The sequence below is a fragment of the Chrysochloris asiatica genome, unplaced genomic scaffold, assembly GCF_000296735.1.
Source record: "Chrysochloris asiatica unplaced genomic scaffold, ChrAsi1.0 scaffold00052, whole genome shotgun sequence".
Taxonomy (NCBI): Eukaryota; Metazoa; Chordata; class Mammalia; order Afrosoricida; family Chrysochloridae; genus Chrysochloris; species Chrysochloris asiatica.
This window is the reverse complement of record NW_006408570.1, coordinates 181,371-202,178: the sequence shown is the minus strand read 5'-3', so window position 1 is coordinate 202,178 and position 20,808 is coordinate 181,371. Positions and strand designations below refer to the sequence as shown.

General features: G+C 48.6%; 2 protein-coding genes across 2 annotated transcripts in view; one reads left to right on the top strand and one right to left on the bottom strand.

Annotated features, from left to right (window-relative positions):
- SMYD5 (SMYD family member 5) lies at nucleotides 1-13,173 on the top strand. Its single transcript, XM_006862886.1, has 13 exons — nucleotides 1-125; nucleotides 5,673-5,781; nucleotides 6,397-6,536; nucleotides 6,943-7,064; nucleotides 7,379-7,448; nucleotides 8,032-8,136; nucleotides 9,431-9,493; nucleotides 9,688-9,758; nucleotides 10,367-10,473; nucleotides 10,857-10,913; nucleotides 11,742-11,836; nucleotides 12,444-12,514; nucleotides 12,618-13,173. Exons 1-13 carry the CDS (start codon nucleotides 30-32, stop codon nucleotides 12,769-12,771), a joined length of 1,260 nt encoding a protein of 419 aa, XP_006862948.1. The 5' UTR covers nucleotides 1-29; the 3' UTR covers nucleotides 12,772-13,173.
- A 1,865-nt stretch (nucleotides 13,174-15,038) lies between these two features.
- Nucleotides 15,039-20,808, bottom strand: part of PRADC1 (protease-associated domain containing 1) — a 14,311-nt gene continuing 8,541 nt past the window's right edge. Inside the window, exons 2-5 of the mRNA XM_006862885.1 lie at nucleotides 16,571-16,671; nucleotides 15,962-16,071; nucleotides 15,370-15,537; nucleotides 15,039-15,159 (exon numbers count right to left, since the gene is read on the bottom strand). Of these exons, the coding sequence (XP_006862947.1) occupies nucleotides 15,039-15,159; nucleotides 15,370-15,537; nucleotides 15,962-16,071; nucleotides 16,571-16,671 (500 nt within the window). The remainder of the gene's footprint in view (nucleotides 15,160-15,369; nucleotides 15,538-15,961; nucleotides 16,072-16,570; nucleotides 16,672-20,808) is intronic.

The window sequence follows — 20,808 nt, the reverse complement described above, 5'->3', positions numbered from 1 at the left end:
CAGGAGGCGGAGGCGCCGGCGCCCCCAAGATGGCGGCCTCCATGTGCGACGTGTTCTCTTTCTGCGTGGGCGTGGCGGGCCGGGCCCGGGTTACCGTGGAAGTCCGCTTCGTGAGCAGCTCCAAGGTGAGGCTGGAGCGGGTCCCGCCGGCAAGCCCCATCTCGTCCGGCTAGGAGAAAACCTCCTGGAACCCCAATCCTGGAGCTTAGAGGCTCCAGTCCCGCTAGGATGCTGCGGCCCAGCTCCTGCTAGCAGCTCGGTGACTCCCTGCCGGTCCCCACGCGCAGGCTCGGGGCGCGGTCACGCGGTGTACTGGGGGGCCCCGGAGTCTCCGTGCGCACCCCCTGCACGAGGAAGCGGGCCCGCCCGCCGGCGGCCCTATGGCTGCTCAGGGAGGAGTGCGGGGACATTGCTGGGCCTTGAGAGCGGTGGGAGGGCGTGGTGGGCAGAGGGAACTGAGGTACCAAAAAGCGTTGGGTCCTAAGGGAACTTTTGAGTAAGGTATCGGAAGGGGATGAGGAGAAAGGGCAGGACCGTTCAAGAAGGGCGTTAGAGTGCCATGGATTTTGGACCGAAGCCCGATGTAGTGGGAGCGTTTGAAGGGTTTTTAAGCGGGATATTGACATGACTTTATCTTTTTCATTACTGTGTTTTAAAAGCTCATTGTAGGAAAAAAACAGAAGTACACTTAAGGGGGAAGAAAAAAAAAAGCACTCGTCCTATCATGCGCAGTTTTTCACATTCCTTTCTGCAGTTCCGACTCATAGTGACCCTGCAGAGGGTTTTTAAGGAGCAGCTAGTGGATTTGAACTGTACAGTCCAGTGCTGATCCTACAGTGCCATGTGAATATATACAAATAATGTTTTTAGGAACTGCTTCTTGATGAAGAAACCTTGGTGACACAGTGGTTAAGTTGTTAAGTGGATCCAACTCATAGGGTTTCCAAGGAGCAGTTGGTGAGCTTGAACTGCCAATGTTGTGCTTCAAGCTGACCGGACTGTACAGTCCAGCGCATTAATCCACAGCGCCACACCAGGACTCTACACTGGTTAGGTACTAGGCTGCTAACCTAAAGGTGGTCCACTGAAAGGAAGAAGAATGTGGTAACTTGCTTTCTTAAAGATTATAGCATTGGAAACTATTGGGAGGTTTATGAATCTGGCTGCGAACCTCCAGGTCCGCAATTCGAAACTACCAGCTGTTCCACGGGAGAAAGATGAGGCTTTCTGCTCCTGTAAAGATTTATGGCCTCGGAAACCCTGTACAGGGTCACTGAGTCGGAACCGACTCTGTGGCACATGACAACAACTGTGTCCTATGGAGAAAAGATTGAAGTTTTCAAGGACTTCGTTCTTCTTGGATCAACTATCAACAAGGAAGCAGCAGTCAAGAAATCAAACGGAGTATTGCATTAGGCAAATCTGCTACACAAGACCTTTTTAAAGTGTTGAAGAGCAAAGATGTCAGCTTGAGGACTAAGGTGCGCCTGACCCAAGCCATAGTATTTTCAGTAACCTCATATGCTTGTGAAATAAGTGAATAAGGAAGACCGTAGAAGAATTGATGCTTTTGAGTCATGGTGTTGGAGGAAAATACTGAAAGTGTCATGGGCTGCCAAAAGAACCAATAGATCTGTTTTGGACAAAGTGCAGCCAGAGTGCTCCTTGGAGGCCAAGATGGCCAAACTTCGTCTCTCATACTTCGGACATACTGTCAGGAGGAACCAGTCACTGGAGAAGAATATCATGTTTGGTAAGGTAGAGGGTCAGAGAAAATCCCCCAACGAGATGGATTGGCAAAGTGGCAGCATTGATGGACTCAAGCGTGGCAACAGTAGTGAGATTGGACCAGGATCAATCAGTGTTTCGTTCTGCTGTGCATAAGGTCGCTATGAGTTGGTACTGACTCATTGGCACCTAACAACAACAACTATGTCCTGCAGGGCTGCTACGAGTCGGAATGGGTTTGATTTGGGTTTGGCTTTTTAATGCAGGAATAAATCTTTCACTATCAAAGAGCCTATTCCTGCATGAGAATTTTTAAGAGCTTAGTAAGTAATATGCTGTCTCATGGCAAGACCACAGTTCATTCAACCAGCCCTTTATAAACATTATTCTTTGTCCTATTTTTTACCTGGGCGTCAAAGGTCTGGGAGCTTAATTTCTGTGCACACATACATGTGTTTCTCCTGCACTCCATATTTTTTACCTACTTATTTTTGCCAAATGTGCAAAATGGTATTGCTTTGTTTTTTATAGTTTTTCATTTAATGAGTGTCTTTGCTGTCTAGAATTGTTATAACAGAAGTACCACAGATGGGTAGCTTTAACACATTTTGTTGTTGTTAAGTGCCATCAAGTTGATTCTGATTCATAGCAGCCTTGTGTAGGGTTTCTAAGGAGCATCTGGTGGGTTTGAACTACCGGCCTTGCGATTCAAATCGACCTTGCAATTCAAACCGACCTTGCGGTCCAGTGCTTATCCTATAGCACCTCACCAGGACTCCACATTTTAGGAGGCTAGAAATCCAAATGCAGGGTGCCAGCATGTTAATAGTCGGTTTCAACCCATAGCGGGGTTCCCAAGGAGCATCTGGTGGGTTTGAACTACCGGCCTTGCGATTCAAATCGACCTTGCAATTCAAACCGACCTTGCGGTCCAGTGCTTATCCTATAGCACCTCACCAGGACTCCACATTTTAGGAGGCTAGAAATCCAAATGCAGGGTGCCAGCATGTTAATAGTCAGTTTCAACCCATAGCGGGGTTCTCAAGGAGTGTCTGGTGAGTTTGAACCACCGACTTTGTGGTTCAAACCGTTCTTTCAATTCAATGCTTTATCCCACAGCGCCACACCAGAACTCCAGGGTGGCAGCTCTAGGGGAAGGTTTTTTCTGTGTTGGCTCTGAAGGAAGTTCCTTGTTTCTTTAGCATCTGCTTCCTGGTTCCTTGGAGTGCCCCATGTGTCTTAACAGCTATTTACCGCATTTCTTCATACTCCATTGCTTTTTTCATCTCTTTTATATCTCGGAAGAAATAATTAAAGACATACCCTACACTAATCCTGTCTCAATAACATAACAAAGACACCCATTCTCAAATGAGGTGAGAATCATAGGTATAGAGGGGTACCACATGTTTACAGCCTGTGTTTTGCAGGACATAGTTCAGTCCATAATAGTGTGATTGAATAATGAATACATGTTGTTGTATGTATCCTTGGTCCTTGCCCAAGATGCCAGGTTTCTAGTTATTTGTTTCCTTCATACTATCTAATTCCCCCCGCCGAAAGTTTCCTCTCCCACCTCCACCCCCGAACCTCTAGTGTTCTTGGTTGATTTCAGCGACCACATGTCTCATGGGCCACAGTGTGATTGTCTCACCGGTCTACTGCTAGTGTGAAGTGATATTTCACCTATACTGTCCCTGCCTTTCTAATTCTTGGTCTCCTCTCGTCACTTCTTATTATTTCATCACTAAAGCTGTTCTAATTGTCCAGTTTTCCTGTTCCAGACTTCTATCAAAACCTGTATGGAAACAAAACAAAACAAAACAAAAAGCCTGGATGCCCTCCATACTTTCCCATATCTGCTGCTGGAGAAAATCACAAGTCCACCCTGACTTGGTTACAAGATGGATTGATTACTCTGGGCTTTTTGCATCTATTGGGATTAGTTTGTGATTTGTTTTTTTCCCTTGTTCTATCTTCAGGTTACCACATCAGGGTTCTGTTTGGTTGTGCTTTTTTTTGTTGTTTTGTTTTGGTAAAATAAAGAAGTGTTTCATTTTTTTCTGTTACTGAATAGTTTAGGTAACATGAAAATTACTTTGAAGGTTTGAGAATTAGATCATGACTCAAGAGACTAGGGGCCTCCCATGTTGTTGTAAAGTGCCGTCAAATCGGTTCCAACTCATATCGAACCTGTATAGAGTTTCCAAGAAGCAGCAGGTGAGTTAAAACTGCCAACCTTGTGGTTCAAATTGACCTTGCAGTCCAGCGTTTATCCTACAGCACCACACCAGGGCTCCAGGGGCCTTCCATGAAGGTGGGGAGTTTAGGCTTTTTTGTTTTGTTTTTTACCATTTTCTGTATTGCTTCAATGAATATTGGCATGGGATGATTTTCAAAAATTTACCAACTATGCAGGGAAACCTGGTAGTACTGTGCTTTAGGCTTTGAGCTGCTGATTGAAAGTTCAGCCGTTCAAACCTACTAGCTTCTCCTCAGGAGAAAGATGAAACTGTTTTCTGTAAAACAGTTAAAACCCCTATAGGAGGTGGCTGTGGGTCAGAATTGACTGGATAGCAGTGGATTTGTTTGGTTTGGGATGCAAGAGACGTGACCACTCAGAACAGAAACCTGACCAGAAAGGGCTCCAGGAAGATAATCAAGGGTGTGTCCAAGGCTTGGACCAGGACTTTTGTTTCTCCTTCCTTCTCCCTCACTATTCTACCTACTGCTGGATAGACTGTGAGGTTTAGTCAGGATTGAGATTTGTGGCTCAGGGGTTGCTTACAGCCCATCCTGCTATTTTGAGCTTGGGTCAGAGCACTAGTGCTAGTAGGAATTGGGTTTACCCAGGAGGCTACAGTGTGGCAGTTCACATTGGCAAGGACCTCACCCCTGTTTTCCCTGTGAAGAGTGCACCGCAGAGCTGGCAGCTCCGGCCGGATACTGATGCTGTCTCGTGTGCTTGCACATTTTGAGAGCTGGCATTTGGAAAATTGTTTCCTCATCTTTCATCCTTCTATGTCATGACGTATACAGTCAGTGCTTTCCTAGTGTTTTGTGAACTTCAACATGCACCTGAATCACCTGGCGTCTTGTTAAAATGCAGATTCTGATTCAGCTGGTCGTGGTGTGGCACTGTAGGATAAGCACTGAAACACAAGGTCAATTTGAACTGCAAGGTTTGTGGTATAAACTTACCAGCCGTTCCTCAGAAACCCTATATAGAGTGGCTGTGAGTGAGAATTGTGTCAACGGCACTTAGCACAACAACAACGACAACCATCTCTTAGCTGCAGAGGGCTCCTGGGTTCCTTCACCTGTGCTGCCATTGCACCCTGGAAGGAGCTGTTATAATACTCATTTTCAGGTGGGCACCAGTTGGAATGAAGTGAAGCTATTGGCTCAGAAGCTCACAGCAGGTTAACATTAGGATTGGTTCTAAGATGAACTCAGTCCTGTCAGTGCCACAGCTGACGTGCTGCAGGTACCCAGGGAAGGGCCTCCATCTCCTGAGGTGCTAGAGTTCTCTGCAGCCCTGAGCAACAGCAGTAGCAGCATTACCAGGATCCTAGAGGAGCGCATGGGTGAATGAGATACTGCTGCCCTGCTGTCACCAGCTCCTGGTACAGGAGACCCAGCCTGCTGTAAGCCTTGGCCCTGCTCTGACCATTCTAAAAAGTCTCTTCTGAGTGTTATATGCTGTCTGCCATGGAGGCTCCATCCAGTCTCTGTATGGTCTTCCAGCGGTTTGCCTGAAAGTAGGTCAGAGGCCTGTTTCCATTGGAGACAGTTGTGGAGGGTGCTGACCATTCTCCTTGAGCCCTCTAGAGGCAGAGACCTATGCTGAGAGGAAGGCACATGGGAATGAGGCTGATGGTCTTCCAGGTGACCTTGAAGCCATGTCCTGTGTCCCTTCTAGTGGCTCTTCTCTCTGCCCTCAGGGAAAGGGGCTGTTTGCCAAACAGCTGATCCGGAAAGGAGAGACCATCTTCGTAGAACGGCCCCTGGTGGCTGCACAGTTTCTCTGGAATGCACTTTATCGCTACCGAGGTGAGCACATCCCTTTGCCATTTGTGCATGAGAAGGGAGGGGCTTACATCCCTACTGTCTCTGGGACTCTGGGTGTTTGGGAGAAACATGCCTGAGGACCATGCCTGTCTCCATTCTCAGGCCCTTTGGGGCCGTGAGCCTGCAGGAGAGCGGTCCACCCAGGGTGCTGTCACAGGCGGGACTCAGAGTCTGGTCCCATAGAATAAGGGACCAGGTGTCATGCTGAGGGTCTCTGTGACAAAGCAGAGCCCTCCAAGAAGAGGAGGACATGTGGCTCTTGGTCAGAAAATGCCAAGTTAGGGCTCAGAAGTCAGTTGGATGGCCTGGGTTTTGCTGGCCACATACTTGTTTCACACTTGGCTCCAGAGTGTAAGGAAAGGCCAGCCTGGGACATGGGGAGAGGCCTGCAGACTTGAGTCCTTTTGAGGGGTGGGGCTCCTGAAAGGGAGCAGATAAAGTCCATCCATTCATTCATTCCATTCATTAATGTAGTCATCCATTCACTCACTTCCCCAACTTTTATTGAGAACCTGCTGTGTGTCAGGCACCAATACAGCACAGACATAGCCTGTGCTCTCAAGACACTTACGTGGTCATGTCTGATCTCACCCTCAGCGTGTGACCACTGCCTTCGGGCACTGGAGAAGGCAGAAGAGAATGCCCAGAGGCTGACCGGGAAACCAGGTCAGGTTCTGCCTTACCCAGAGCTGTGCACCGTGAGGAAGGACCTCCACCAGAACTGTCCCCACTGCCAGGTGAGTGCTCCTGGGCAGGCCCTCTTGGGGGAGACAGGAGTGGGAACAAACCTGGTCTCGTTCCTTAAGAATCACAACAAAGGATAGGGCATTGAAAAGGCTCAGCTATTGTTTCAGTCTCATCTGCCCTGCTCCAGTTTTGTTGTGTAGAAAATGGGTTTGGTGGGAGCTTGCCCTCTTTCTTGGAGCCCCTCTTGCCCCTCTGCCTGGCAGGGGTTTCCCCTGCTACCTAAAAAGCTTTCTTTCCTGTGTTTTTGGGTTTTTTTGGGTTAGTTGCCCTCTCCCAGCACCTGAGCCCCCTGAGCTCACTCATGTCAGTGAGTGAATCTGTTTGTGGAAGGAGGGCCGATCTGTGCCTCAGCCTGCCTCCCCCTCCCCTGGTGTGCTCCCTCTCTCCACCTGCCAGGTGAAGTACTGCAGCACGGAATGTCAACTGGCAGCTGCTGAGCAGTACCACCGGGTCCTGTGCGCTGGGCCCTCCCAGGATGACCCCCTGCACCCTCTCAATAAGCTGCAGGAGGCATGGAGGTGAGTAGTGGTTCCTCTCTTCTTTCCTTTATCCCTCTCTCCCTGCCTTAGCTCTGTAGCTAACTCTCTTGTTACCCTTCACACCCTCCATTTTAAGGTTAAACAGAGGCTGTAGTAGCCAGTTCCCCATCCTCAACATTTTACATACAGGTCCTCATTAAGCCCACAAGGATACAAAGTCCTGCCCACGTCCCTGTTGTGTCGTTGTCTCTTTGGTTACAGATGGAACTATGCAAGGATTTCTATGTAGCAGTCAGACAGTACCACTCAGTACCACCAAGAAATTTCTTGGCCACATTTTTCTCTTTCCCCAGGAGTGTTCACTATCCCCCTGAGACTGCAAGCATCATGCTGATGGCCCGAATGGTGGCCACAGTGAAGCAGGTGAGCCCGTCTGCCCCTTTTGGGTGCTGACTCCAGGTCCATTTAGGCCTTAGCCTCAGTCTCCTCCATACTCTCAGGCCCTGGCTTGGATGCAGAGTTCTCCCTGGCTGCTTGCTGTGTAAACCAGGCTGGATGAGTGGGAGAGTAGGGGCTCCTTTTCCCTGTGGTCTTTGATTTCTGGGAGGACTTCTTGGGCAGTGGCAATTCATGCATTTGATTTATAGGTCCCACCTCTTCAGGATTATGACTCTTCCATCAAGTGAGACCAGCCACTGTATAACGCTAGCCTATCAATGTTGTGGTCCTCAGCCTTACTTTTTTTCTCTTTTTCCAAGTATGGCTGAATTGACTAACTTGGCTTCAGTTGGGGAGATGTAGTTGGAGTGGGCAGGGTGGGGAGGAAGTATCCCAAGCAGAAAAAAGGCTATGTAGAAGCTATTGTTTGGTGGTGTAAATTACCCTCCCACCTGGGTGGGGATGTCGGTCAGGAGGTGGCGTGTTCGTGAGTCCACATGAGTTGATGTGTGCATGCATCTCATCTGTGTGGATGGGTGTGGCCCTCCCGTGCATTTGTTCACTGCAGGCTAAGGACCAGGCTCGCTGGATCGGGCTCTTCTCCCAGTTCTGTAACAAAACAGCCAATGAGGAGGAGGAGATTGTCCACAGACTCCTGGGGGACAAATTCAAGGTTGGTCTGCTTCTTGAGCCCTGCCCACCCAGTAACCTGAATGTTTGTGGCTCTCTGAGGGGATCTTTACACTTGGTCTCTTCCCAGCCACAGAAAGAGGTTAGAGCTTGGGCCTAGAATTTATTGAAAAAACTTGTATTCCTGTTACTATTTACCTTCATGACCTGAAATGGTCCTGAAATTGGGAAGTGGGGAGATGAGGTGGTGACCAAGAAATGCCTAACGGGGTGCCTTGTCCTGAAAGTGCTCTTTAGTCTGAGGTGGGAAGGCAGGGCCCTGTGGTAGGGTAACCAGTTGCCATCACATTGTTTCCAACTCATGGTGACCCCGTGTGTGTGAGAGTAAAAATGTGCTCCACAGGATTTTCAATGGCTGTTTGTTTGTGTGTTTGTTTTAAATAGATCACCAGGAAGTAATTTAGAGCTACCTCTGAGTAGATTTGAACCTTTAAACTTTCAGTTAACAGCCAGTCGCTTGACTGTTTGCACCACTCAGAGAGACTCATGATAGGATGTTCTTGATGTTAAATGCCATATTGTTGTTGTTAAGTGCCGTCGAGTCGGTTCCGACCCATAGCGACCCTGTACAGGGTTTCCGAGGGTGTAAATCTTTACGGGAGTAGAACGCCTCATCTTTCTCCCGTGGAGCAGCTGGTAGTTTCGAACCGCTGACATTAAGGTTCGCAGCCCGATTCGTAACCACTGCGCTACCAGAGCTCCTCTGTTCCAACTCAAAGCGACTCTGTATAGGGTTCTGAGCAGACGCTGGTGGGTTTCAACTGCCAGCCTCCTGGCCAGCAAGGACTGTAGTTAGGCCAGTAATTCTACAGTGCCACACAGCAGTGAAAAAAATCAAGTCTAATAGAAAATTGAGGGTAGGGGTCTGGGAGCAGTATAAGCAGAATTTTTATGGGCCAATTTATTGAGTGCCTAGTTCTAATCAATGAATTACTCTTTCTTGCTGAGGGCACCAGACTTCCAGCAGGAGCTGTCTCAGGGTGGAAACAGGTGTATGGAAGGGATACATCTGGGATGGACTTTCCAGCATGGAATTTTGAGGAAAGCTGGTCAGGAGACCAGGTCAGGGAGCCTAAGGTTGGTTATAAAGACTAAGCTAGGCCTGCTGGTTCAAATGTTGGAAGGTAGGGACAGTTTGACAGTCTTCCACATCAGGTTGGAGCTGGGCCAAGGGACTGCCAAAGCTCTTTAAAGGAGGCCCTTTTCCCCTCACCGGGTCTTATGGGCTGTGGGCAATGCCCAAGGATGCAAGTCTCTCCCTGCTTCTCCTAAACCAGGGCCAGCTGGAACTTCTGCGAAGACTCTTCACAGAGGCCCTGTATGAGGAAGCTCTCAGCCAGGTGAGTGTGGGCAGGGCGAGCCATGGCCTTCTAGTCATGTCAACTGTCCAGGAGCAGCGGGGCTCAGCCTCTCATACCTAGACTGATAGCCAAAGCTGAATCGGTCTTAGGGAACTGGGCTGGGAGTCACTCACTGCAGACCTCCTGAACAGAGAGTTGCAGCCTGAGCTTTCCCCTTTCTTCCTCACCTGCAGTGGTTCACTCCAGAGGGATTCCGGTCTCTCTTTGCTCTTGTTGGGACCAATGGCCAAGGAATCGGAACCAGGTTAGGAGAGAATGTTCCTGGGCTTTAGGATTTATCCTTTAGGACTCCAGGTGGGAGATGGACTGAGGAAGGTAGCCACAGCTCCTTTAAAGCTAAGGTGGGACCAGCTGTGACTTGCCAGAACCCAGTGAGAAGGGAATCAGAAAGAATGAGGGGGCGGAGGTAGTTCTTATGGGGCCTTCATCTGTTGGGCACAGGGCTTCAAACTAGTTCATTCCCATTCAGTCCCCTGCTGAGAATTTGCTTTTCCACTCAGAAAGACTAAATCATAATATGTAGTTTAACAGGGTCACCAGGTGACTCCTATGTATAAACAAGAACCTTTCTGGTATGTATAAGGATCACTTGGGGATCTTGTTAAAACATGGATTCTGATTTGGTCTACCATGGGGTAAAAGAAGCAAATTCTCAGCAAGAAGTCCTAATTGGAATAAACCAGTGTAAAGGCTTGGTTGCAGAAAATAAGATGTGCTGCTCCCCCACCCCTAAGAAAAACATAAGGTTTGGGTGGGAAACCCTTCCACCTGGACTTAACTGCCTGGAGATGGAGAAGCCTGTGACCTAGGCCACCTCCTCTCTAACCATGGACTGAATGGCCGGGCCCCCAGCTCCCTGAGCCAGTGGGTCCATGCCTGTGATGCCCTGGAACTGAAGCCTCGGGACCGCGAGCAGCTGGACGCCTTTATTGATCAACTGTACAAGGACATCGAGGCAGGTTGGTAAGCTGGGGTGTTGGAGACCCTCTCGAGTCAGGTGGTGAATGCACAGTCCACTCCAGGAATGCTAAATTTACAGTGGAAAAAGGTAATCCCTGCGTGCCTTTGGGGAGCCTCGGATCTGTCCACAGAATGTGCAGACAAAGAAAGGCCAAGCAGAGACTCAGTGCTGGGACTGAAGTGCTGGGCAAATAGGGTGATGTTTCTAGAAAAGCAAAGTTTGTACCTCAGAGAAGCAAATTTGGGTAAAATGGTGGAGACCAGGCACATTAGTGTGGTGGGGTGGCTGGACAGCAGCGCCAGTCCCTGTGCACCTAAGCCTAGTTTTCTTTCCCACCTATAAAATGGGAAAAATAACGCCTGCATATTACTGTCTTAACAGCAACTGGCGAGTTTCTCAACTGTGAAGGATCTGGCCTCTTTGTACTTCAGAGCTGCTGTGAGTCATGACATTGAGGAGAGGGGTACTAGGGGGCATTTCTGCTTTGCCAAGTGGCCTTGAAAGCACAGTTAATTTTTCAGTTGGTTCCTTCTAGGCTGGTGGAATGAATCTGGGAGTAGGGTTAGGTCAGAGCTTTCTTGAGGCCACACCTGGGGTCTTTTTGTGCCATAAATTTTTCATTCATTTAACTGATCATGCTTGAATTTATGTTCATATATTATACCTTCTAGTGGGCCAGGCCAAAGCTCCGATTGTTGCAGAGGGAGGCGTAGGCTTTGGGCCATCACTGGCCTGTGAGATTTGGCACGGAGTGTTTGACTAGGAGGCCCTCAGGATTCTGGGAGGAGAGAGCTCATCAGGACCTGATGGGAGGGGAGAGCCAGCTCAGACAACTGCCTTTTCTTCACCTTAGCCTCCCACCCTCTGGGTTTCCTTACTACAAACTCCCAGGCTGCAGGCAGGGCCGCTCCACCCCTCCCAAACTGGGCTCTTAGAGGGCCCGGCTCAGCTGACCAAACATTCAGTAACAAACAGAGTTTAGTGAAGTGGTGTGAGTATCCTGTTCAGAGCCCTGGCCCTCCTGGAGACACTGGCAAATCAAACCTCGAATGAGCTTGGCCTGGGAGGAGGTGAGCAGGGCATTCATGGGGTGGCAGTGCATTTGTGCCTGTGCTCTGTGGTCTATACATGAGAGCCCTGGTGGATGGAGCACAGGACACTTGGGGCAGGGACCAGGAGACGAGAGGATGGACCCAGTGCTCTCTGTGGAGGCTCTTCAGTTTCTTAGCCAGTGGGCATCATTCCTGGCTTCCTCGTATGACCCAGGCAACCACAGCTGTGTCCCCAATGCAGAGACCTCCTTCCCAGAAAACAACTTCCTTTTGCATGTCACCGCCCTGGAGGATATTAAACCCGGAGAGGTGAGAGGGGCCAGGAGCCCTTGAGGGTGGGCAGTGGGCTACGGAAGTTCTCTTCAGGGATTGGGAGCAGCAGTAGGCTGGAGACCCTTAAAGTTCAGGTGCCCTATGGCATAGATCCTTTTATTCATGGGTATGCTCTCACCCTATCCCACTTCTTCAAAAAAAAAATCACCCTGGAATACCTCAGAGCAATGTTGAAAGGGCACTATAGATGCCCATGTTGTCCTCAGCCACCTCTTGATCAACAAATCTAATTTCTAAGAAACCAGGAGGAAATGGCTCCTTGGGGACTGGCATGGGTTTGGGGGTCTTGGTTGTTGGCACATGGTTGAATCTTTTTCCAGGACAACTAGCATCACACCCAGATACTCCTGACCCCAGTCAGAGACACTGACTGGCTTTAACCATTGCCTAAAGCCAACCCTAGCCCCTTCGATCTCAGGCACAGATGTCGGAGCCTCTTAGTGGCCTTCCTGCTCAAGGCCGGGGCATGGACACCAGAGCTACCCCTTTGCTGAAGGGCTGCTCAGGCCTGGATCCTGGGGGCCGGGGAAGGTTTGGGGAGTACTTTTCCCATCTGAGATGGACACCCCACCCTCTCCTGCAGGAAATTTGTATCAGCTACTTAGACTGTTGCCAGCGGGAACGCAGCCGCCACAGCCGCCACAAGATCCTCAGGTGAGAGCTGGGAACATGACAGGTAGCAGGCCTCTGGGCTCCTCTGTCCCTGTGGCTGTCTGACTTTCCTCTCCTCCCTCCCAACCCTCCCCAACCCCTGCAGGGAGAACTATCTATTTGTCTGTTCGTGTCCCAAATGCCTGGCAGAGGCTGATGAACCCAATGTGACCTCAGAAGAGGAGGAGGATGAGGAAGATGAGGACGAGGGAGGAGAACCAGAAGATGCAGAGCTGGGGGATGAGATGACTGACGTGTGAGGCCGCCCTGCCCAGACGGGCCTACCCCAGACCCTGCCAGAATGAGGGGCCCTTCCCATCCAGAGAAGAGGCTTAGGAGGAAATCCCCACCCCTGTTGCCTGCTTGCCCCCCATTCTAGCTCTGTCTCTGCCTGATGGGACGGAGAATGGACCCTTGGCCCTTCACCCCCCCCACCAGACCTCATGCCCTGGACACTGCTGCTGAGTTGGCTCAGACTCTGCGCTGTCACTGAGCCCTTCAGAATTGGCCTTCCCCTGAGGGACTCCACTTTAGGGTGTGAGGGGCTGGAACTGAGGCCAAGGCCTAACAGTATTTCTTCCCCTTGGCTCACAGCCGGCCCTTTCTCATTCACCTGAGCCGTCTCCCCCTCAATTTGCTATTCAATTTTGAGGGAAATAAGATAATCTCACGCAGCCTTGGAAACCCTATGGAGCAGTTCTATTCTGTACACATGGGGTCGCCGTGAGTTGGAATCAACTGGACGGCAACTATCAACAATGTGGCAAATCCTTGAAGCAGAAAGGGGGATGGGGAAAGGCTCCCTCTCCTTCTTCCCCACTTCCCACAGTGGTAACTGATAAGGCAACTGTTAGAGACTCCAAGAAGGAATTGGGCCTCCAGAGCATCTTCCGTAAGGCTGTCTGGGAGGGGACACTGGATTAGGGGGATTGCGTCCCTCTTCACCTCACTCCCATCACTGCAACAGCTGGGATCGTGGAAAGGCCCCTTCCCCAGATGCTCGAATCTCTGTACCTCGTGCCTTGCTTCAGCCCCTGGCACAATGACTGGCCCCATGAGGTATAGAAGAGGCCTGGTCTTCAGACAGGGCACATGGGAATCATTACCCCTTCCTTCCTCACACTTTCTACCTATCGAGGACTCTAACAGCATGGCTGAGACTTGGGGGCTGATAGGCCTGTGCTCCTTAAATTAGGGTGTTCTAGAGTCCTCTGGGCCAGTGAGGGTCTCTCATGGCCTCAATCTGTAGGGTTTCCATAGAGGAGCACTGAAGTCTTCCAGAAACCTAAAGGAACTGGACTAGAAACTGACATTCGCCCTGACCGTACCCCTCACTCCTCATTTAGCACTACCTATTGTTCTCTAGTTGGGGGCTGTTGGAATTACACCTCATCACTCGCAAGTCCTCCTTACCTACCTTCCTTGAGGGGCCTGCCTTATCTCTCTGCTGAGGGATCACAAGAAGGCAGGTGTGCACCACAGGCCTTTCCTGGATCATGCAGCCAGCTGGATCCTGCTTGGCTGGCCCCCTCACCTACTGGATTCTTATTCCTCCACAGCAGCCAGTGCCCTCCCCCAGGCCCACCTATCCACTGTTCTCAATAAAACATAAGTGGTGACTGGCCTCTGGAGGAATGCTTTATGGAGAATGGCTTCACAGGCTACCTGGGCATCCACATTGTTGTTAAGTGCCATCAAGTTCGTTCTGATGCTTAGTGACCCTACATAGGGTTTTAAGGTGTAGCTGGTGGGTTTGAATTGCCAACCTTGCGATTAGTAGTCCGGTGCTTATCCTACAACACCACACCAGGACTCTGGGGCACTCACATAGGTGAGTTCAAAGGAGTCCAGTAACCAGGCAGTGGTGGGAGATGGGAATCACAGGCTTCCTGTTTGAGCTCATCTCTGTTCCAAAAGCAAGAATCCTCTGAAGGTCCAGTGTGGGTTCCCACACCAGGCTACAAGTTGAGTTTTCTCCATCGAGGACTGAACTAGGGCTTCCACTGTGCTTGAGTAGACTGTTGGGATCATAGATAAGCAGTCTGGGCTGTGATCAGTAGCCTTAAGGGAATTGGGCAAATCATTTATTCTCGATTTCTTTTCCCTCAAAATGAGAGTATGGGACGAGTGAATTGTGAAGGCCCTTCCCGCCTCTGCGTATTCTTATTCTAAGAAACAGTTGCAACCCTGATGAGTAGCTTTATTGCTAAAAAGTCAGTGAAGGTTTAGTCCCGAAACCTCAAACGACACCCTCCAGTTACTGCAGGCAGAGCTGTCAACGTCATTGTGAAAAGACCGTGGGTAGGATACAGCAAGTTGTCTTTTGTTCCAGATCCTCTAGACAAGCCCTGGGGCTTGGGCAGGGAAGGCTAGTTGTGTGGTTTCATTCAGCCTAGCCAAGGCCCAAGCCTTTCCCTTGGTTCCCACTCCTTCCCAAATGCTCTCCCCAACTCCCAAACAGCAGAACTCCCAGGCTTCCCCTCCCCAACCCAGATTTGCTTATGGTTGGAATGTAGGATCAACTCTTCTACCAGAAGGTCCACGGGGGCTGCAGCAGCTCAAAGGTAGGAATGCTGGTGACATTGACTGGGATGGAAATGATGGCCCATGGCAGCCCATGCTGTTCCAGAGAGCGGCGGATCATGTAGCTGGGAAGGCATGAAGAGAGGTGGCGATGGTCATCTTCCCAACACCCCTTCATGCCCCGCTGTCCCCATCACTGGGAGTTTCAGAGCCTGAGGACTTCTTTGGCCCTCCAACTGGGGCACCCCATGATGAGGTCTGAGAGAAGGGGATAGTGATTGCCCTTGACCTCCCCGAGTCATGGCACCCAGCTGGTGCTGAGACAGAGCCCTCACCCATCTCGGCCGAGCAGGAAGAGGGCTGGGATGTCAGCTGTGCGCTGGGTACTGTCCTGGATCATTTCCACGTAGAAGCTGTCATTGTCAACTGCATTGTCCGAGATGATCACTGCCCGCCCGCCATGCTCCTGTACCACCCGGGTCTTGGACAGGAAGGAGCAGCCCCTGGAAGAGGTGGTGATGAGATGGAAACAGTCCTAGCTACCCCTTTCCAAACCATCATTCAAAAGGACAATGGAAGATTTTTGATTGTGGCTAATGATAGCCCAAGGAGTCCTGGTGTGACGCTGTGGGTTAATGCATATTTTTAAGCCCTTTATTGGGCTCTTATTGTTGCTGTTTAGTGCCATTGAGTTAGTTTGGATCCATAGCAACCCTGTGTAGGGTTTCTTAGGAGCAGCTGGTGGGTTTAAACCGCCACCTTGCAGTTAAAACTGACCTCGCAGTCCAGAGCATTAACCCGCAGTGCTACATCAAAATACTTTTAAAAAAGACATTTAAAAAAATTATGGCCAAGTATCACTAACAACTATATTTCCAAATCTGCCTTATGTCTGTTCTCTTGTGCTCACATATGCCTGCTCCTTACCCCCTCTCCACCAGAGCGATTTGGTCCTGGATGAAGAAACCGTTGCTGAGTTCCCCGCAGGCCTCTGGGGGTTCGGCAGGGACAAGGTGGATCTGCTCATACCTTGTGTGCTGAAAGACATTCAGATGGTGAGAGTGTGAAGAGATACATTCACTTTGGGACTGACTGAAGATCCCATCCAATTGGTTCCTCACAGTGTGAAAGAAACAGTTTTACTTGATTCTCACAAAGGCCTATCTGGTTGTCCTACCCCACCCTGCCTTTCTGAGATAGGGAGGGGAGCTGGTGTGAACCCAGACAGGGGAAGTGACTTGCCTTAAATCACAAAGTTCAGAAGTAGAGCTGGAAGAGGAAGTTGGCGCCCTTGGTTTCTCATTATGTCATGACAGCCGGTGCCCAAGTCTGTGTTAGACCCATGGGCGCAGCTGGAAGCGTTTCCTCCCTGCACTGCAGCCCCTGGAGGGCACAGCTGGATTCTGCTCCCTTCCCTGTCCCAGCACTGGGCCATGGCAGCACTCAGGTACTGGTTGAAGGGATGAGAGGGACACCTCAGAGCAGTGAGGAGGGGAGGAAGACAGGGTCAGAGTGGAGGGGCCTCCTGAAACTTACAAAGATACCTCCAAAGTCCTTAGCAGGAGTGGCTGTGAAGATGTATCGAATATCCCCAGGACTCAGCACTTGGAAGTACAAATAGTCATGGATGCGTAAGCCTGGAGGAGAAAAGGTACAGATGAGAGGCTTCTGGGACACAGACTGGTTCAGGTTCAGACCACAGACCCTTTGAGAGAGGGTGATACAGGTGATAGAGGTGATACAGATAGAGTTAGTAACCCCAGAGATTTGAAAACTCGTGTTATAGTGTGATCTCTCTGGGGAATTAATCCATGTCTGCTCTGGTGAGCTTGGGAGTTTCAAGGTGAAGCTGTGACAGCCTTGGTATAGTTTTCACTAAAACATAAAAGTGGACCTGTAATGACTGTTAAATGCTGTAGAGTTGATTCTGACTCACAGCGACCCTGTAGGGTCTGAAAAACTCATGAGCAGACACCTAGGGACAAGTATTGGTCTCCCTGTCCAAAGGAAAGAAGAGTAATGAAAATCAGAGATGCATGGAAACAGCCCAGATGGACTACTGGACCTTATGAACACCAGCGTCCATGACCCTGAGACCAGAAGAGCTAGATGGTGCCCAGCGACCACTCCTAACTGTTGTGACGGGAATCACATTAGAAGGGCTTAGTACAAAACGCAAAATCATAAAAGATTAGGCTTACTGGTTGTACCCTGAGACTATGGCTTTACTCACCCTTTACTACAGTCACCCTTAGGACTAGATCATCTTTCAGGTCTGGAACTGGGAACTCACACCAGTGCCTCAATTTTCAGCCAAACAATAGGTAGGTTTTTGAGGGGAACAATAACACTGGTAAGGTATGCAAACCTTAGAATAATCAACCATTTGAGATCAAAAGTGCAGTATCTACCCAAGGACAGGATGATGCACTGGATCGCGAGGTCAGTGGTTCAAACCCACCAGCTGCTCCTCGGAAACCCTATACAGGATCACTATCAGTTGGAACTGACTCCACAGCACTTAACAACAACAACTAAGAGGAGGCATGGAAACCAGAAACACAGGAAGGAAGTGGGATAAGTGATGTTACATTGTTTGTTGTTAGGTACCATCGAGTCAAGTCGGTACTGACACACAGTGACCCTATGCACAACAGAACGAAACACTGCCAGGTCCTGGGCTAACCTCACAATTGTTGCTAAGTTTGAGCCCATTGCTGCCATCATGTTGCCACTGCATCTCTCTGGGGGGGTCTTCTTTTTCTCTGACCCTCCACTTTACCAAACATGATGTTCTTCTCCAGGGACTGGTCCCTCCTGATAGATAATATGTACGAAGTATGAGAAGTCTGGACATTCTGGCTTCCAGGGAGCATTCTGGTTGTACTTCTTAATGGCTGTTTACAGCTTTTTCTCTGCATTTTGAGCTGTGCCCCATTAGCAAACGAAGGTCCCAAGGACTTTACTCCATTTGCGTCATACTTTGAGGAGGCAGCTCTTCTTCCCCAGTCACATTTTGAGTGTCTTCCAACCTGAGCAGTATTCTGCTGCTCTTCATCATGTTTCAATATTCAATAATCTGGTGCTGACAGTGTTCCACTGCTATTCATATGGTTTTCAGTGACTAAACATTCGGAAGTAGTCCGTCTCTCCTCCTTCCTAGTCTGTCTGTCTGGAAGCTCAGCTGAAACCTGTCCACCATGGGTGACCCAGCTGGTATTTTAAATACCCGTAGCGCAGCTTCCAGGATCTCAGCAACACACAAGCCACTGAAGTACAACAAATGACAGACGAGTGGTGGGTGACATAGAAGGATTGCAATAATCAGATGAAAAAAAATGTTTATGAATTGTTGAATGTAAAACTGATGATATGCACAATAAAACATTAAAAAACAAACAAAAAAAAACTGATGGTCTGCCCTGTAAATCTTCACCCAATTCATGTTAAAAAGTTAAAAAAAAAAAAAAAAAAAAAAAGTTGAACTCTTTTCCCATTGCCATTCCTCTAGTCCAGGCCTTCTCTTGCCCCAACTATTCCAGTTTCTTGTTTAACCTTTTGTTGTAGTTTGAATGAAAAAATTTACAGAGCAAATTGGTTTTCCAATCAGCAATTCATACACGTTTTGTGACTTTGATTGCAATCCCCACAATATGACAGGCTCCTCCCCACATCCTCACTGTGTTTACCTTTTCCATTCCTCCTTTCCTATTCCTGCTTTCGGAGCTCTTTTCCTGAGCAAATGCTACCCTTTTGATCTCAAATAGTTGATTATTCTGAGTGCATGCCTCCCTGGTGTTATTGTTCACCTTATACGCCTGTCCATTCTTTGGCTGAAGGTTGAGCCAGCTTCTTGATTGTTCTATCTGCTTCCATTCTTGCTCCTGATGGCCATTCCCCTGAACAACAGCCAGTGTTAATATCGTAACATACAAACATGATAATGTCCTCATCCCCAGGACTTCAGTGACTCCCCTTTGCACTTAAGATCTAATCGCAACTCTTAATCACAGTTGACATGATGCTGCTTGATTTGGCTCATTTCCTTACGATATATATTCAAGCTGCACTGGCCTTTCAGTTTCTTGGCCATCCAAACTCTTCACTTCTGGTCTTCTGGACTGTTTTCTCTACCTGGGATAAAACACTGGACCACAAGGTCAGTTTGAATCACAAGGTTGGTGGTTCCTCAGAAACCCTATCCAGTATTGCTAGGAGAACTGACTTGAAGGCACTTAACAACAACAAATATGTGGTGGTGGTATGCCATTGTGTTGATTCTGACTCATAGTGACCCTGTATAGGGTTTCCGAGGCTGTAAATCTTTACAGGAGCAGCAAGCCTCATCTTTCTCCCATGTAGCGACTGGTAGATTCAAACTGCTGATCTTGCAGCTAGCAGCCCAGCTCATAATCCACTATTCTACCAGGGTTCCATATATATATATATACACACAAATACACAAATATATAATGTAATACATATTTGTTGTTAAGTGCTGTCAAGTTGATTGCTATGAGTTGGAACTGACTCGATGGCATTATATAACAACATATATAAATATATATACAGTCCTGGTATAGCACTGTGGGTTAATGCACTAGACTAATGTCAGCTTGAACCACAAGGATGGCAGTGCAAGCTCACTAGCCACTCCTTGGAAACCCTATACAGGGTTGCTATGAGTCAGAACTGACTTGACAGCACTTAACAACAACATATGTATATATATATATATTGTTGTCTAGTGCCGTTGAGTTGGTTCCAACTCATAAGGATCCTGTATAGGGTTTCTGAGGAGCGGATGGTGAGTTTGAACCTCCAACCGTGCAGCCCAGTGCTTTTCTTACATAGTTACAAATATATATACAAGCCTGCCACAAGTCCACCAGCTGCTCCGCAGGAGAAAGACGAGGATTTCTGCAAAAATTTAAGAAGCCTAGGAAACCCTATACAGTGTCGCTATGAGTCAGAACCGACTTGAAGGCACTTAACAACAACATTGGTAGGTAGGTAGGTAGGTAGGTAGGTAGGTAGGTAGGTAGATAGATAGATAGATAGATAGATAGATAGATAGATAGATAGATAGATAGATAGATAGATAGATAGTTATATACATACATATACAAGGAGCTCTGGTAGTGTAGTGGTTATGAATTGGGCTGCTAATCTCAAGGTCAGCAGTTCAAAACTACAAGTGGTTCTGTGGAAGAAAGATGAGGCTTTCTGCGCCTGTAAAGATTTATAGTCTTGGAAACCCTATTCAGGGCTGCTATAAGTCAGAACTGACTCCCCAGCACATAACCACCATTTATACAAACACACACACACATATATAAAGATTTACAGCCTTGGAAACCCAATGCAGGGTTACTGCAAGTTGGAAATGACTTCACAACACACCACCACATGTACACTGAGTCCTGGTGTGGCACTGTGGGATAAGTATTGGACTGCTAACTGCAAGGTAGGCGGTTCAGAGCTACCAATCACTCATTGGGAACCCTATACAGGTCTGCTAAGAGTCAAAATGGACTTGACAACAATATACATACATAAACACACACAAGGGGCACACAAAATTCATGAAAACGTCCATTATCTTTTTTTTAAAATGTTTTATTGTGAATTATATATGATAGTTTACGTGGGAGAACTTTAGTTTTACATTCATTCCATCTTATATCATCTCACTGCCATGGTTCCAATCCCCTCCATGCATCATCAACCACTCAAAGGGTATATCCCAGAAACCCGCCCCCTACACTTCCCCC

Excerpts from the sequence above, each read along its gene's own strand:
- SMYD5 (XM_006862886.1), top strand. The coding sequence starts at position 30 with ATGGCGGCCTCCATGTGCGACGTGTTCTCTTTCTGCGTGGGCGTGGCG. Across the intron at positions 7,065-7,378 it reads AAGCTGCAGGAGGCATGGAG|GAGTGTTCACTATCCCCCTG; the intron begins GTGAGTAGTGGT and ends CTCTTTCCCCAG. Across the intron at positions 8,137-9,430 it reads TCCTGGGGGACAAATTCAAG|GGCCAGCTGGAACTTCTGCG; the intron begins GTTGGTCTGCTT and ends CTCCTAAACCAG.